Genomic DNA, 18,823 nt, shown 5'->3' with positions numbered 1-18,823 from the left:
AGTGTGATCTGACATTAGGAGGCTCTGGTAACAAGAACGAAGATACTATCAGGGCTGGGAAGTGGTGGAAAGAAGGATTTCCACAAGGATTTAGCTCAAGCCTTGCATGGTGGGCTGTATCCCAGGAGGGCACTGAAAGTGGGTCTATCGAGCAAGTCTGAAGGACTGCTGCAAAGACTGAGTGCAGCAAGGGGAGTTTTGTTTACAGACTTACTTTAAATTAGGCAAGGGAAAAACTCGTGGGGCTGAAAGATGGCAAAGTGTAGGACCCAAGTGGTACTAGATGAGTGATGCTTACATTGTACATATATAGATGTCTGTTAAAATGACACAGCATAAAGCCAGACATTTATTTGTTAGCAGAGGCATATCTTACTAATAGGAAGGATGTTATTTCAGTCTCTTCTTACATGTGTATATACTTATCATATGTTTGCTTGAAAAGACCACACATGGAAAATTGCCAGAAACATTGTATTAACAAAGTCACATTCATTTGTGATGAACTTTTATCATAGCTGAGATTCAAAATTGTGTTTCATCAGCAACTCTGATTTTAGACTTGCAGATAATAGCTTCAGTGCAATATAAATACTTACGTAGTTTTCTACAATCACCAGTGTCCCTAACTTCAAAACAAGAAACCCATGGCAACAGTGATCTGCAAGATGCTGTATGAACCAAGGTGGAATGCTTCTTTTTAATGTGAAACAACTCCAAATGTTCTGATTTTCCTATATATACCTTTTTGCCTGTAACTTTAGAATTGTCATAGAGATTTGAATATTTATTTATTTTTAAACTTTATGCAGTGGTACATATAGAGCTTCAGCTGAAATCAGTAAATATAGAAATGTAAATGCTAGCTTATGTCATATTTATGAATTATATGGATTATCCTTTATATTGGGTTTATAAGCAACTTTTACTATATAGAATATATTTTATTTTGAGTTCTTGTTTACATTCATAATGCAGTCCTAGGAGGTTCAAGATGCTGGTTAACCTTTGAAATGTATTACTTGCCCAGTGCTTAACAGAGATAGATGACGAAGAAGTGCATATTAAAGCCTCTCAAAACACAGGATCATCAATCTTCAAGTAGCTTGGCTTCACGCAGCGCGCTGCTATCCAGGATGTACAAGGCATATCTACAGCCCATGGAAACTTCATGCATCCAGCCTCCTGCTTTTGCAGATTCTCAGTGGAAATGTCAATTGGACATTACCAACCGCCTCTGCCTGCCTTTAATATCTCTTCAATAATTTAATATGTTGTCTGACTCTGTGTGCTAAACTCATAACCCATCACTTATTATTTTACTGACTTGATGGCTCTGGCTCTAGAATCTAAGCCCATGTTTGAAACCTACTGTTCACACTTTATAATATTTTCTGTTTGGTCACACAGGTAATTAATGAGTAACACAGGTGTAAGAATGGTTTTAGATCTTCTTATTGATAGTCCTTGAATTACGTTCATCTAAATTTGAAAGTACAGCATTCACAACTTTGACATTAAAATTATATAATATATATTTGGTGAATAATGTGTGTACTTTTTGTAAAGTCAAATTAAAAACAAAATCAATTGGTTAGCATTAGGACCTCACGTAACTCTTTGATGTCAGCCTTTTCTGGCATGTTATTAGTAAAGGCCTGTGATAAAATGTTTAAAGAGGTCTTGGTACTTTATGGAATTATACAAGCTGCATTTCTTACACTGTTTTTAACTCTTTGCAAATGAGCCTCAGTGAGCTGCCTTGTGTGTTCAGTCGAGTCCCCAGTAACCTGCCCAGAGAGAGCTTGGGAGAAGTTTGCCCAAACACTGCTGACCGTCAGCTGATTCTGTGCTTTTACTTGTCTACCTTTTAAAAAAATGCTGGCTGTGATAGCTTCTGTAGCGTTGCTTTTATAACTGTAGTAAAATTATGATATAAAACTGGCTAAACTATAAATATCATTACAAAAACACATAAAGTGACAAAACCCAGTTTACAACAGTTTCAGACAGCAGCAGCAAAGATTGTTGTAGTTGTGGAAGGACGTATTTCCACTGTACATGTGGTAACCCCAATAATCTGAAAATGGTAAAATGCCATTATTAAAATGAATTAACCTATTAAACCCAGGTTTAAATGATTTTTTTTTTCTTTTTTTTTAATATCTAGGATGAAGATCGAACAGAGGAGGACAACAGCAGAGTTGAGCCTGTTGGACATGCAGACACTGGTTTGGAGAATGCTACCAATTTTTCCCTGGAGTAAGTTACTGGCAGAACACATTGTTTTAATGATGAGTCTTGAGACTGAACATAGACTAGCAAAAAACTCAGAATAATATGGGTGATACTGCTCTTAAGAAAATGGGGCAGTCTTGTTTAGCCATGTGTCGTTTTGGTTTTAAACAATTTGCTTCATGGACCTTTTTAAAGCAAATTTTAAACAGTTTAAAAAGCCTGTGTTAAAGATGAGCACTGGAAAGTTAACATAAGTGCTGATGCTACAGTAGATTTTCTGCCTCCAAGAAGATACTTATTTGATGGAACTCTGAAAACTTGACAGAAGGAATAGGGTCAGTGCTAGCACAAATAGATGAACAGGCAAGAATTTCAAAGGGGAAAATCTTAATTCCTGTCACCAGTTCACAGTCTACTGGGAAGATGTGCGTGCGGGTTATACAAGTTGTGTGATCAAAAATCTCATACTTTGTGAATGGATCAAAACTGATGTTGTTTAGGACTGGGAAGCTCCTCCTAATTTTAAAAAAAATCAGTAAAGATTATTTTATTTCATCACAAGATACAGCAAGCTTGACCTTTTGCATTTCATTGCAAAGAGCTGATCCATACCTCACTATGGAATTAATGAGAAAATATCCCTTTTACCCTTAAATTAAACCTTTTAAATTTATTAAACTTAAATTTTAAATAAAAATAAATTTTCTGCTCCTATTATTTCTGAATTAAATTATGAATTAGGTGCAGAGGGTTTAAATGTTAGAAAAAGATCATGGTGACATCTATTAGGCAATACATGCTGAGTTTTACTCCGTTCCATTTACAAAATCTGTTACATTGTAAATTCCAAATGCTGTTTGCTAAATAGAGTTTGCAGAACTTCTGTCAAATTTAATGCTTCTTGGTGTTGTTTTTAAGTAACTTATTGACTTTTCATCATATGCTACTTCATTCTTTTCTGTTCTGATATCAAACTTCTTTGTATGTTTGTTTGAAGTAGTTGGCCCAAACTTCTGAGAAAATCAGGAAGCAAAATTGAAACAATTTCTCTTAGGAATAGATCGTTTCCTTTTGTTTTGCATTTTACAGAGTTTAACATTTGAATTTGGGATGTTTTTTTTTTAAGAAAAAGTATGAGAAAAATGAGTGCCTAGACCTTAAGTGTGTATTTTGGAAAAAAAGAAGGTTACTGACTCAAGCAGTAGAACAAGTTAAACAGTGTAGGCTGGATATGAAAACTGACTTTTTCTTTCATTTAAAGCTGTGTTTCCACTTGTGACAGTGCCAGGTGAATCACACTAATTTTCACTTGTTCTCTTCCTCAGCCCTCAATTTTCTTTTATGCTAATAAGAAAGAAAAAAGTTGATCATAGGGGGCCATAGGCATACAAATACCAAAAGAGGCCTTTTGGAGTACCTCTTGGAGGTGAAGGGCGTTGCTTGATTCCTGTGAGCTGCTTTGCACACTAGTTAATGAAAGCTTAGCCTTAATGTACAGTGAGAATGAAATGAAGTTAGCCTATACAGAAACTGGGACAGGGAACATTACCAAATGCTGTAATGCTGTCAGTCTTAAAACATTGGTCCAGGTCTGAAGAATAACATGGTTTTGGCTGATGTCTCCCAGCTCTCCTTATTGTTGCAATACTTTCTGGAGCTAAACAGTGGCAACAGGGATAGAGACCTTCCATTTGTGGTGTTTAAAAAACAAGTTAAAAAAATCAGACACGAATTGAGGCATACAACAAATGTAAAGGCTGCCTTAAAAATATATTAAAAAAAATTAATGTAGAAGAAATATAAAACAAACTGTAACGCAGGATTTTTGTTGACTTCCTAACAATATGTGGTCTGGTTATTCTCAGAATCCAGATTAAGCATTGCCAGCTTTCGTGATGGGCCACCATATGATCAAGAGCTTATTGAAGGAAGTAGAAAATCTTTTACTGCTATCATAGGGCATTGGTCTTGCTCTTTGCTCCATTTCTAGATTAAATTTGATTAGTACACTTATGAGAAACAAGCTTCTCAAAGATCTGTGTATATATATGTAGTGCCAGGAAATATGGAAAAAGTATGTAATACTAGAGAGAGCCATAAGCCACAAATTTAGATTGTGGCTTTCATTCAGATCTCTCACTTCCAGATTTACAGAGAAGTTTGGCCTTCATGTATTATTTTCTCATTTGGGTATTTATAACTCTTTATGGTTTATGTGCTATATTCCACCTTTCCAGATGTGGGCATGTTTCAAATGCATCAGAAGATTTGGTCCAAATCTATTTCTAGAATTTTTGCGTGTCTCTTTCTGAACCTGTGCTTTCCTCTTTCACTTTTCCCCTCTCTACAGCAAAAATTGAAAACTAGATGCATAGTTGCTTCAGGAGGACGTCTGGTTGGTTTTGAATGTTATAGTTAAATCTTACTTCAGAAACTTTGCCTAGTAAGGAGATATAGATACAGCAAACTTCCAGTAAAAGATATGGAATTACAATAAAACAAATTCATGTGTTTTAAAACTAGAAGAATCAACTAAAAATTTAATTCTCACTTGATTAAGGGATAGTTATGTAAAAGCTAATGTTAAGGCTTAGAGTGGGCTTCCCTAAGATAAAAAATAAAGCATGCCAGTGCTATGATCAGCTTGTAGGGTTTTGAGGAAAAATTGTATGTGATATTTAAGGTATTTCTGCTTGGCGGTCAAGGCAGTTTACTTTAAATTTAACTTAGAATAAGGGTAAAACCAATATGCATGCAATGAAGATACTTATTTCTATATAACAAAGTAAGTTTACGAAAAATTTTTTTCATTTTTGTTTATTAATTGAACTGTTTTTGATGATTGATCTCCTTTCATGCCATCAGATTAATCTTCAGGTACGTAGCATTCAACAGTGCTTTCATCACCATGACTTGATTTCTGGAATGGTTTTGTTTTTCTGTGTATGTTTGTGTGGGGTTTTTTGGTTCCTTCACGGTACATGTTCATATTCCCTCATTCGTCATTGTCTCACAGTGATATGGTAAAGCTCGTAGAAGTCTCCAACGACGGCGGGCCTTTGGGAATCCATGTAGTGCCTTTCAGTGCCCGAGGCGGAAGGTAACGTATCGTATAGGATTTTAATTGAATCATAACTTGCTGTGTTTTATCTGTGTTAATTTTTGTTTTGTGTGCCTTTGCCTTCTGTAGAATATTGTACATTTTTCAAAAGGCAGTCTCACTGATTAAGAAAGGAAGAAATGCAAGTTTACTGACTCTATACTTGGCATGGACTCTATAATGGAAAGGTATTGCTTAAAATGAGTTAGAACTACAGGGTTTTAACAGTGGTTCTCTTGTGATCTCATGGGAAATTGAATTATAAGGACGTTTCCTTTTGGACTCTTAAAAATTTCAATCTGCTGCTTTAATTCAGGTGCATATTCATGCAGCATTTCCTTGCTGAGTGTTTAGAACCACGAGTCCCCAAATAACAGCAGGAGTCTAAACCAGAGGCGTCCTACGCCTGCGTTTGATAAGAGCGGAAGAGAAAACAATCATCATGCTTTCGATATTTAGTGTTGTCCCATCTGTTGGGTTGCTACTTGTTTAAGTAGCAAAACCGGTTGAAACATTCTGGTTTTGGAGAGGGTGAACCTGTTTTAGTTATATGACAAGCTGGAACTCCTGAAATTGGAATGATTACCAAAAAAAAAAAAAAGTAAAGTACGTCATTTACATTAAAGATATCATTTGGGGGATTATATTAGTAAACAGAATGCATCATCTCTAATGCTTACTTTGCTAAAGTAGAGTTTTAGCATTTAGGGTCATTAACATAGTCTCAGAAAAATAGCTTAACTTTTGTAGTAATTAGTGGTGGATTTGAAGCTTTTAAGTATGTTGAAAAAATGATAATTCTTCAGGAATATGAGCAAATTTTATTTTGGTGATGCATGTTCTAAGTATACACTGTATTTTCCATCCTAAAGTAAAAGGGGAACAAATACATTTTTTAAAAAGTAATCTTTGATTACACATGAAGGGATATTATGTTCTCACATGTCTGTCAACCCAGGAGCAATTTCAGTTTAGTAATTAAGAGCAAAACTAACTTGCTTTATATATCTCTCAAAATTTAATATCAACCTATTTTCAGAGATGATAAATGTATTTTTCTTTCTATAACAAATACCTTCACAAGATTTTAAACACAGCATAAGAGCTTTATTTGCAGTTGTTACTTTAAAGCCAATGCTTTCATTGCCATACTGACATGTATTATAAGAAAATGTAATTTCTTTTAATTTAAGGCTACTTTTTCTGAGGACTACAAGTACTAAGAACAAACTTCCGTAATGTAGTAAATTTTTCTGTTCATGATCTGAAATTTAGTGAATTCAGTGTGGGGATGGAAAGGGCATGAGTGAATGGTACTTCAAACATAAGCTCAAAAGTAAGTCCCCTAAAGTTGGAAATGGTTGAGATGTTCACACAGTTATCTGGGATTTAAACAGTGTGAAGGCCAAGAAAGAGACCAGTTTGAGAATGTTGGCTGCTAAGTACTTGTTTAATAAAATTGATGTTAGAAATGTATATTTTGACGTTTTGAACAAGAATTTAAACTTAAACAAAATTCACTTCCAGCTGTTAATGTGGTTGTCAAGTCTAAGGCGAAGCTTAAACTGTTTATACATAATGATAGCATGTAAAAGGAAAAAGCCATAAACGCAGAAATAAGATATCTCACTTTTTTTAAGGATGCTAGCTAGGTCAAGAGCTACGAAGGACTTCTAACTCTTTTTTTGTCCTGAGTTTGGGACTATGTGATAAAGTTTTATGACAGGAAAGCCAATTTTAAATATAGATGTTTAGAATCAAGACGTACTTGAAAATCAAATTCTGTTACAAGGGAAATAATTTTTATATTAAAATGTATCTACTTTTTCTTCGTAATACTAGAACTCCCCTCATTGAAAAATGGATGGTACATGCAATTGCTGTCTGAGTTTTTTCGACTACCCCCCAAATAATCTGCTGGAGAGGGGAGATACTTGGGTCTATGTCTTGAAAGTGTGGAGGAGCAGAGTTGGCAAGGACCTCGGATATTTCCAAAAAGTTTCTTCCATGCTCTCTGCGTTGTAGTGGAAGAAAAATAGAGCGTATTGCTTGGTATTGATTATAAGCACTCGTGTTGTGCTGCTGCTTTACTGTCAGCTGTGCCTCTACATGCTTTCAGTGAGAACAAAGACATTTTCTCCAGGTGCCTGCAGCCTGCAGTGTGGGCAGGGAAAGGAATGCACCCAACTTCAGTTTTGGAGCACTTGGTGGGGGTTTTCTTTTTGGTTTAGGTGGTTAGTTTTTTTTCCCCTCCTGGTCCCCCAGCTCTTTTGAGCAGATAAGATACACTTGGTTCTCTTTTTGCTAGATTCAGAACGAGAGCAGATGCTTGGCAGGGATCCTCTTCTGCCTACTTGTTTCTCACTCTAGCACATGGCTGCTCTTTGTTCCTCTGGCTGCAAAGCAGAATGCTCCGTGCTGCAGTGAACTAACTTACTCGAGCAGGAGATCTGCTCAGTAGAAACCTAAATATATAAAACCAAACACAGGACTCAGTAAAGACTTTAAGGGATGTCCAAAAATAAAAGATCTGATGTATCACATAGCTTAGTCCATTGGCCCACCTTTGTTTTATATTTGCTTGGTGTTCAGTTTCAGTTATGCTGTGTTTTCAATTTTTTTTTTCCCCGGTTCCTTTCTTTTGCTTTTGAAAATGTTACTCAATAGGCAATGGTTATTAAATCAATAATTTTAAAATCTGAAAAAGTGTAAAAACATACTAATGCAATTCTCCTATTTTCTCCTATGCAATAAGCAAGGGCCTTCTCCCACCAAAAAATCCCCCCTCCCCCAAAGCAAACACCCCAAACCTCTAAAAATTATATGCCATAACTATGTCGTTTATTTACATTGAGGAAATACTTGACTTTTCCACGGTCTTTGGAGGGTTTGGGTTTGGACTAAGAATCTGTCTTCAATGTTGGTTTTTGATCTTGAACAAAATCTGTAAAGATCTCTGCCTCATCTGTATAGATGCTACTAATTATTTCTGTTCCTAGTAAAACTGAGAGCTTTTTTTTAACAAAAAAAAAAAAAAAATCTCTCCATAATTCTCTGGGAAAAGTACTACTGGTTTGTACAGACATGTTCAAACTTTCTTCTGTGGATACATTTCCTTATTATCCTTCTGGTTTTACCTCTAGAAGGTTATCAGTCCTTTATTGGCCTTTTTGATCATATGCTTTGGATAACGGAGTTTGATCACCTTATCAAAAGGGAGGAGAGGTATACATATTCATCACCTTATGGTTGTGAAGTTTTTCAAGATAAAAGTTTTGTTTGCAATACCTGCTTGCACATTTTTGCAATGGCATAGATGCAGTGCTAAGCAGAATAGGAGGCATGAAAATGAAAGCAGAAGGAAGGACAGAATAGAAAGTGAACAGGAAAGTGTTTAGATAAGAGTAGAGGAAAGAGGAAATGAATGAGAGGAAAGCATAAAAGGAAAGAAAATTCTAAATCTGTGCAAAATTGCCTTTAGCACCAATCCTTCCTTCTTACTAGGTGCTCAAAGAGGAGAGCAAGCACTCAGTCCCTAATGAATAGCATTTGAGTAATCTTGGCTGGTGGGCGATGTTATGTTGATGCATAAATGGGGTTGCATCCTCTGCAAGCTTAATAGTAATTACAGCATAATTTACCATTATATGGCCTCTTCTACTTTAACAGTCTTTGAAATCTTCTCAAGCTCTATGCCCTTTTGAAAATCCTGCCATGTCTGTCTTTGGAAGGAGATTCAACTGACACAAGGAATATATGAGATAACAGCAGAAATCTCTGTAAATAATGATATGGAAGTTATAGTCCCATAGTTCCAAGACTACTGTGAGGTCTACTTAGTAAAACAGAACAGAAAAGCATTTGGATATTCATCTAAAAAGCCCATAAAGAACATCCATTAATAACTATCAGACACGTTACTTTAATACAGAGCAGTATGTAGGGCTCTGCCAGCTGTTCTTCCTATTGAAGCATGCCATAAAATCCATGATAAACCATACAGCTAAAACCTGGCAGCTAAAAATATTTAATCTTTGTTCTTATGTTATATATCCTGTCTTAAAAATATTAAGGAAGTCTCAGAAGAATGGGAAAAATAAGAGACTGAATTTTATTGCTTTTTGTCAGTTTAAATGACAAATTTAACAGATTTTATTAAAAAAATGAAAAACCTCAAATGAAGGTAGTCATTGATGTATACACAATCCCTGTACTAGAAAATTGTTTATATGTTTTTCTGTTCTGTATTTCTTTTTTTTTTTTTTTTCTTTTGAGTGGAAGTGCCTTTCACTTTCTAGAGTTTATAAATCACTTCATATTTCACTGTAAAAGTTTTAGTCTTTTACTCAAGATACAAAGAAAACTAAAGTAATATCTAATGGCCATTGTCTATACTGAGAGTCCTTAATACCGCCTTCAAGGTGCCTCTCTAACGATTGTATTCTGTTTGATCTTCTAGGAGGTATGTGTTATCTGCATCTCCATTTATTCCTCTTCTACATTTCCAACATTTTAAGTCTCAAAGGTAGCCATGGTTTTCAAAAACATATGCATTGGGAAAAGATTCCCTGTGATGTGAATGTACCATTCCCTCACTCTTTTAGCTGAATTCAAGGCTTTCTTTGTCTGATCTCAGCCTTTAAAAAGTTATATAAACTTAATTTGAAGTATTATTCAAGCTAAAAAGCTGAGGAGTAGTTACCAAAGATAGGAAATTGGTTCTGGGCTTCAGGCATGAAGTTATTTTAATGCCTCCGCAGTAGCTCTGTGACGTCAGTGTTGTGCAAAGGAGTTTATGTCCAATTTAGCATTGATCAGCCACAATAATTTAACTTGAACAAACAAGCTGATTTGCCTACTCTGACCTCTGAATCTCCGGAAATTTATGCTGTGTTTATATTCCTGTAGAACTTCTCAGAGATCTTTCATTGCATGAAACCGCTACACATCAGCTTTTCAATCAATCCTTATTTTTGCCCCTTAATCTAGTTTTTGTCTTTTCATGTTAGTGACTTTACATAAACATCTAAATTGGTTATTTTCTGTTCTGTCTGATTTGATTATATTACAGTTAGCTTGCAGGTAATAGGTAAATAACTTCAGTGTGTACGTACAATGGGCGGTGATGGCCGAATCATATTCTAGATGCTCAATGTAATATTTTTATTACTCTCATAGTATTTACACTGTCAGTTTTTATTAAGACAAATTATCATCATTTCCATGCAGCTGGATGGCATGTGGGGAGTTCACAATTTCAAAGAACTACCCAGACTAACTCAGGCAATTTAGATGTCAATAAAACATTCTCTGCTTATTTCTAGTTTTATCATTGGTTGTAATTTATACTGAGAACTGAAATGTTAACACATGTAGCTGAGTTTATTTTAATTGTATAATTAGAGTAATGAACCTAGTGGAAATACAGTGCTGCAAATGCTAATATAATCTAAGCTGTTTACATTCCCAATTAGGTATTTAAAACAAATACAAAGATTGAGCTCAGTGCTTTGATACTGTTTCCCTTCCGTCCCCATGTCAGCTAACGTTAGTCTAAAACAGTGCAGGTACCAAATTTCCACTTAGAATTATTGTTTTGACAGGGTTGTAGACTTGCGGAGTGTTTTGCAGAGGTAATCTCATTCTTGAAGAAGTTATAGTTTAAAACGTTTATAATGGAAGAATTTATGTTAGAAAACGTGTTAACTTACTTTAACTGGACAAAACTAAGCAAATTCAAATGCATCGTGTATTTGTATGCTACATAGTTGTGTTTAAACAAATATATATACTGACTTTTGTATTTTATATTAGATTAGTTTACAGGCTTTCAAAATTTATGTTTTCCTAATGTAGGAAACGTAATATTGAAACTGTAGTAGAGCTACATCTCCACTTATCAGGGTTAATGGTGGTGGCATACGGCAGGGAAAAAAAAAAATCCAATTAGTTTTTAGGTTATTGCATATTTGCAATATCAGGTCTACTCTGTTTATCTCCAGTTACTGCAACAACAAACATGAATTCCCATAATGCCTTTTTTTAGAGTCTTATTCTTACATCTAACCTAATGTGCTAAAGAAATACTGTAGGAAATTGGTAGGCTTTTGTTACTAAAATTTTCAGGAATGTACATTTTCTGCAAGTTCTGGGAGAGTTTACTCTGCTATGCAGAACCGCATTCAGGAAGTAGTTTCTGGAACTGTGTCTAAAGGGATCTTTTGCCCCATGCGTTTATATAAAAAAAATAAATAAATTAAAAGGCACTGTGAGGATCCTGGTTTCAAATTTGACTCAGGCTGTTCCTCCAGCCTTGAATCTGTTCTCAGTGACTTTAGCTTTATATGCCTTGGTTAACCTAGCTTTAACGTTTGTTAAAAAGCAAAATCCTTATGAGCACCATATGTTGTGTCTGAGATGAGCAATCTTGCATAAGTAGAACTTGTAGCCTTTGTTTAATGAGATTATTTGCAATTTGGACTGGTAGTTTATTTGTGTGTTACATTATTTTATCGTTGGTTAAGATTAGTAATATTTTTACTAGATTTGAGAGCTTAGGTGAAGTAAATTTAAGGAATGACAAACAATGCATAAAGATGCATCTTGCATTAAGAATCTAATATAACTTCAGAATGCGAAACAGTAGAAAGCAGCGTTTCAAGAAAAATGCTATGCAAAAACCATTGATAGACCAATTACTTTGTAATCATAAGTACATGGAGACATTGGGATGAAATAATCATATTTTTTTGTATAGTATATTATCATAGTATTAACTTGGAGTGTTGTACTTTGTGTAGAATATATTTTGATATTTAGCATACTGATATTTTAATATTTTTTATATTTATCCATGTAAAAAAACCACCTGTTGCAGTTACTGTGTATGCTCTTGCGCAAGGATTGCATGCACATCCAAATTCTGAATTGTCTTTGGGCATTACAGAGGAGTGCACCTGCATCAAAGTGCTGTTGGGCCTGAAGTAAAAGAAGAGTAGACACAATTCCTTCCTCTCCCCCTCAAATATTTTTGTGGTTTTCTCCTGAATGTAGCATTACGAATTTTATATTTGCTTGCTTATCTCTTCCCTATTTAGAGATATCCTCTTCAGTAACTTCACTTTGGGGCTCAAAGGCATTGTCTCCCCAGAGAAATTCAACAACTCACAAGTGAAAAAGTCACAAACTTGTTTTCTAACCATCAGTTTTATATGTATCAAAACTATAATTCTGATAAAAATAATGTAGTGAAGGCATACAAGTCTCTTTCCTTTCTATCGTTAACATTCATAACTGTTTAGTGCTGTCTGCAACTAACAATCAATCTATAAAATTTTACTTTTTATCATTATTTATCAGTTTTAAAAATCTGAGACTGTGTTCAAAGCTTATTTTAGTGAACAGAAGGAAAAAGAGATTGAATCAAGACTTTAAAAATTTGTTTTGTTTTACTGCCTGTGACAACATACCTTCATAATTATCAGCAAATTTTAGTACAATAAACGGAGCACAACGTGGTCGTTAAGGTAGTGTGTGTCTGTTGTGGACTTTTAGAATTTTTTGTCATGCAAACTATTAGAGGATTGTGGAAAAGGCAAACAGAAAACCACCTAAAATATCTAGATAATACAAGGTGTTTCACTGCCTTGGTGAGCAGAAAAAAAAAAACATGGAAGAATTGTTTTTGCTTTGGGAAATTTGGGAAAATTGGGTTTGGTTTTTTTTTTTTGTTTTCCTTTTTAATGGGAGATGCTGGGTTGTTGGAAGGAATCTACAAAAGGTGGAACTTCCCAAACCCAAAGAATATCAACTTGGGATGGGGAGGGATAGGACTGGATACACGCTAGTATTGGTTGTGTTTTTCAAGATTTTTTTTTTTTCCTGAAATACATGTATTCTAGAGAAATGATACTTTAGCTTTATGGAATCTTTCTGGTCCTTGTGCAATAACCAGTGTTATTGCAGAGACAGGTTGCTAATTGCAGCAGCTGAGCTAAAGACAAGCCCAATCACAGTTAGCATCAGTGACTGCACCCAAATGGTCCATCGGGAACCAAATGAGGGTGGGGAAGGTTTGCCTCTGAACCCTGTCCAGGAACCCCGGACAGGTCAAAGGTGCAGTACGTTAGGTGTTCGCAAAATACTCCGTATCAGTTGGAAACAGAATAGTATCACTTAAATGTTAATGTCTGACTCAAACTTCATATGATGATTTGTGTTGTCAAAATGCTTTATGTTGTTTTTCTCCTCACAGTCTGTTTACATGTATAGATCCTTTCAACATCATATCTTAATGTCTCTAGGTGGTTCCAAAATGGAAATACTACTAGGATTGTTTCTCTTACTCCTTCATCTGCCTTGTAGGAGAAAACGTATGACTGTTCTGTAAAAGAAATGCCTTATTTGCATATGTTTATGATAAATTGGTAAATGAAGAATTTAAAGTGGAAGAAGTAAGTTAAAGTTAATTTTGCTTTCCTGACTCATTTGATGAAGTGGTCAAGTGCATGTGTAACTTTTGAGCACACAAGGAGTCCTTTTAAGCATCATTGACTGCTCATTTATTTTGAGGTATGTGTGAATTGAAGTGGTATGATCACTGAAAGTTCTGTGCAAAAAGACGTATGAGGTCTTGCAATTCCTGCCATGCAACCAAGTATTTCCCATGCCATGCCTTGAAAGGACTTCTGAAAAAGTAATGCTGTTGACTTGAGTGATGTGATTTGACCCACTGATATGTTGTGTGGGATTTCAAGTTAAAGCTGATCTTCTTTAAAAAAATCAAATGCAAGTGTCGATGCAAGAATAATCCTGAAGATTGAACCTTCTTCAAACCTAGAGTTCAGGTATAGAAACATCATTGAATTTTCACATTAACCTAGCAGTACCTCATAAATCCACTCTTCAGGATCCATTTCATAATTTCAGGTTGAATACTTGTTTACTTTTTCTCTCTAAGAATGTCCTTAAGATGACACTGTGGGTAAGCACTAGACAGAGGTGACCAACTCATTGCACAGAGGTTATCAAATGGTAATTGTCTTCAGTCATTACTGAACCAATTAATGTAAGATAATATGCTGAATTAAAAATGGCATTTAAGTTTTTAATTTCCTCTTTGCTGTTTAGTAAAAAAAAGTTAAGGCTTAAAAATAAAAGCATTTGGTTCGCATGAAGTTCCTGAATCCTCTATCATCCCTTCATTATAGGGTGCTTATTACGTGAGATGACCCTGCGTTTCACTTGCACAGAAGCAGTAGTGACGGCTGTGGTATTCTCTGCTAATTCAGAGATTCAAATTTTAAGTTCAACCTGTTCAACTTCAGTTAACTAGCACAAAACATGCTGGCTGTCAGATGTGTGGTGCTTCTTGGAGCTTTTACTGCTCAGAAATGTAGGCCTTTTGCAAGAATGGGCGTGCTATCATCACACTGCCTGTTCATTCTTACTTTCAATGACGTGCTTGATTCACCTAGGGTCTTTGTTTCATGAATAAGGGATAGTAATTCAGGTAATGCTTATAAATTATTTGAAACTATAATATCCTACTTCAAGGTAAAGATGGTTTAAAATGTAGTTTCTATAGTGGTTATGATAAAGTATTAAATCAGTAGGATTTTCTGTGCTGCAAATTGTTAGAACAGTAATCATTTGTAATCTTCATGTTCCAGAACCCTGGGGCTGCTGGTAAAGCGACTGGAGAAAGGTGGGAAAGCTGAACAAGAAAACCTTTTTCGTGAGAATGATTGTATTGTCAGGATTAACGATGGGGACCTTCGGAATAGGAGATTTGAACAGTAAGTATACTTACCACACTTTACATGGCATTATTTAATCTTTAACACTGCGCCTTGCAGTAATTTGAGGAAATAAAGTATTTAAGAAAAAATTGTCTAAGCTTGCCTTTCTAGTAAAGAAGAGATACACTAAGGGCTGTTAGTAGTTTTTAATTACCAAACTACAAACAATTCAGGATAATTATTATCATTAGAGTATTTGCACTTTTCATTTCATTGTTTTTGCATATTATGGTTTTTTTTCTTCTTGTGTTGGTAAACTGTTTATCGTGAAATTCCCACGTGATTTTTTGCTCTTATACTTGCAATGCATCATGTCCAATATATGTGGACAGGATGGAGACATTATTTTTAACATTTTAAAAATATTTGTGGTTTTGTATGTGTGGGAACTAAAGGTCCTATATGCAGAAACTTCCTGGGGAAGTTTGAGAGATCATAAATATTTACTCAGTGGAAGCCTGGACTTGGTAGAATCCCGAAACAATGAATTAGAAAGACTTCTAACAGTGAAATCTAGTTGTAGTTCACAAACAGATAATTGAAAGAGAAAGCAGAAAAGACGTATGCAGGAAATGAGTGATTTCAATGATGATAATACTGTTCTGAAAACCCTAACATGTTGAGGGCCAAAGGAATATCATTTGTTCTGATCGCCCTGTACCTAATATACATTTGAAACATGTTTTTTATTTCTTCGACTCTAACCTGGATTGGAACACGACCCTGTACCATATGGTTGAAAGCAGCTTGTCTCTGCTTGTTCTGTGGTTCTGAATCACAATTTGTTAAGTCTGTGAAGAGACTTGTTGACTTTGTGTGCTTTGGATCGTGACCTAGAGCGCGATGTCTGTCTGTGCGGGATTAAGCTTTTTTCCCCTATTTCTTAATGTATTCTGAAAGACTACTAACCTACAAAAAGTGAAGTGTAAACTAGACTTTTTGCAAGATTGCGTATACTCTCAGCAAATTATGGAAATACATAGTCTTTGTATGAAGTGTAATTTTCATTTTAATAATTCTGTTGTCACTGTGATTTCTGTATCTGAAGAAGCAATTATCAAGGTTCAAAACAAAAGGACACTGCAGTCCTGCCTAGAACTGTCTGCATTTCAAGACTGTGGTTAAGATTTTTGCTTCTCCGAGTCCAGTATTTGGTACATTAGTTGTTAAGCATATTTAACCATTGTGTTACCCTAAGGCAATAAACCTTAGCAAAAAGCAGACCAAGTAGACTAGTGAACAGATTCAACTTTTATGGTTTATGCTTGAATGCAATGTGTCTGTCAGCTCGTGTTGCTTAATTAACATCAGTAATTATGCTTATAATGTCTTGTAGTCTGCCAGTCCTAATTTGCTAATTTTCTGTTCATTTTGAAACCTAGAGCACAGCATATGTTTCGCCAAGCCATGCGTACGCCGTTCATTTGGTTCCATGTGGTCCCCGCGGCAAATAAAGAGCAGTATGAACAGTTGTCCCAAAGCGAGAAGAACACATACTACTCCAGCCGGTTCAGCCCCGATTCCCAGTATGCTGACAGCAAAAGTATTAACAATTCTGGACTTCACACATTACAAAGAATGTCTCGAGCGGGTAACCAGTCCGATCAGACAGACTCCTACTCGCAGCTACCTCATAGTGTGAATTCATCAGGGAAACCACCCTCGGGCCTGGTACCATCACCTCAGAAAGTTCTCACCTCCACTGCAAACAGTGGGTATAACACCAAAAAGATAGGGAAGAGGCTCAGTATACAGCTGAGAAAAGGTAAGGCAGTAGTGCACTCCTCGTATAGCATGAGGTGTGTGTGTGTAGTGTATGTACGTGTGTCCAGTGCCATTGTATTGGGCAGGACAGCTTGCAGAAGCACAGGGCAAGTGATGGATTGATTTTTGAAGCCAAGTGGGTGAGTTGTCTCTGACAGGATGCACAGGAGTCCAACCATGCATTCACATTGTGCAGTATGTTTGCAAAAGGCCATTTTGAAGAGTGCTTTAACATAGTTTTCTGTCTCTCAACTGATAGAGAAGTGCAGGAAGTGCTACAAATTCTGTTGGCCAAGACCCAGGGAATGATGAACTATTTAATTAATAAAAGTAAACAAGTGAAAATGGGCCATATTCTGTACTTTACCGATATCATGACTTTTCAAATTGAATAACTGTGGTTTTGCCATTAGATTTTAAGAGTGTGTTGGATCCAGTTGGTAAATTGGACTTTCTAATTTCCAGTTAAAGCTTTTTTTTATTCCACTGGGATGTGAAAGTCTTTGTTTAAACGGTTGAGATGTAATGTGATATTTCCTATCTTAGGCCTTATGCTAATGTAGTTTGAATGGGGGTGAGAGACTATTTAAAAGCAGAGGAGAAAGCGGTGCGTGCTTATCTCAACATATGTGTTATATGTGCACATGTAGATGCACTGGTACATCCGTGGAATTTTTATGATGTGTTGAATGTCCTTAGCGAGAAAATTAGGTATTTTTCTGCAGTTACTATCTAGATGCTTTTAAGATAGTTTGAAGTATAATAAAATGACATTTAGATGCAAGTATTTCTTAGGTTTTGGGAAATGATTTTTTAAAGTATTATCCATGCTGTAAACTTTATGGTTATAAAATGAGCATGTTTAAGGTTAGATATAATTTGATCTCTAGGAGCCAGAATAGGGTTTACATTACACAGCAAAAAGTTTAGCCATGTGACAGAGTATTCTCCATGAACTCAAAGTCCATAAGGATATTATATCCATATATATATATATCCATAAGGATATTATATGTCCTTAGTGTTAATAATTTTTATTAATTAATCTTTTTATCAAAAAGTATCAAAGACAATGCATTGAATGGTAGAGATTTTACAGTTTCACAGGTACCAGGCTACTTGTCACATCATCATTATGCTTTCCTTTCTATGAACTTCACATGAACCACCAGATTGCTTCTTTCTGGTTGCTGAATTTTAAGCTCTACAAACTTGGATGACATAAGGTTGAGTTGACAGTTTGCTTCTGTTGTTGATGCTCCTTCAATAAATTCTTTAGGCCATGAGCTCAGATCAGCCGTTTGGAAAAACTTATTGTTATTGGCTGAGTAAGGAATCACTGTGCTTACAAATATGTTCTCAGTCACTACAGTGATTTTTACCTATTTTTTTGTGTCTCTGGAAGCCTGTAGAAATATCACTCGGACATTACATAAAAGAATTCTTAGCCAGGAGTGGAAATATAAATTTCACATAATTTAAAAGCACCAACAATTAATGTAGAGTATAGGAACACAGTATTTTTGCATGAAACAAATATGGCCTTATAGCTTATAAGATCTGTAAGGCCTTTGACACAGTCGCCCACAACATCTTTCTCTTTAAACTGGAGAGATATGCGTGGACTGTCTGGTGGATGAGGAATTGGTTGGATGGTCGCATCCAGAGGGTAGTGGTCAACGGCTCAATGTCCAGAGGGAGATCAGTGACAAGTGGTGTCCTGCAGGGGTTCATATTTGGACCAGTACTGTTTAATAGCTTCATCAATGACACAGTGGGATCGAGTGCATCCTCAGCAAGTTTGCAGATGACACCGAGCTGAGAGGTGTGGTCGACACGCCCGAGGGATGGGTGCCACCCAGAGAGACCTGACCAAGCTCGAGAAATGGGCGCATGTGAACATCATGAGGTTCAACAAGGC

General features: G+C 35.8%; 1 protein-coding gene across 1 annotated transcript in view; it reads left to right on the top strand.

Annotated features, from left to right (window-relative positions):
* LOC104076435 (partitioning defective 3 homolog) overlaps positions 1-16,937 on the top strand; it is a gene marked incomplete at its 3' end in the record, with an annotated part of 48,469 nt that extends 31,532 nt beyond the window's left edge. The window contains exons 3-6 of the mRNA XM_009577299.1: positions 2,171-2,262; positions 5,255-5,338; positions 15,010-15,135; positions 16,521-16,937. Of these exons, the coding sequence (XP_009575594.1) occupies positions 2,171-2,262; positions 5,255-5,338; positions 15,010-15,135; positions 16,521-16,937 (719 nt within the window). The remainder of the gene's footprint in view (positions 1-2,170; positions 2,263-5,254; positions 5,339-15,009; positions 15,136-16,520) is intronic.
* Between the last annotated feature and the right edge of the window lie 1,886 nt (positions 16,938-18,823).

The sequence above is a fragment of the Fulmarus glacialis genome, unplaced genomic scaffold (assembly GCF_000690835.1).
Source record: "Fulmarus glacialis isolate BGI_N327 unplaced genomic scaffold, ASM69083v1 scaffold135, whole genome shotgun sequence".
Taxonomy (NCBI): domain Eukaryota; kingdom Metazoa; phylum Chordata; class Aves; order Procellariiformes; family Procellariidae; genus Fulmarus; species Fulmarus glacialis.
The sequence above is the reverse complement of the archived record's forward strand: the minus strand, read 5'-3'. Positions and strand labels throughout refer to the sequence as shown.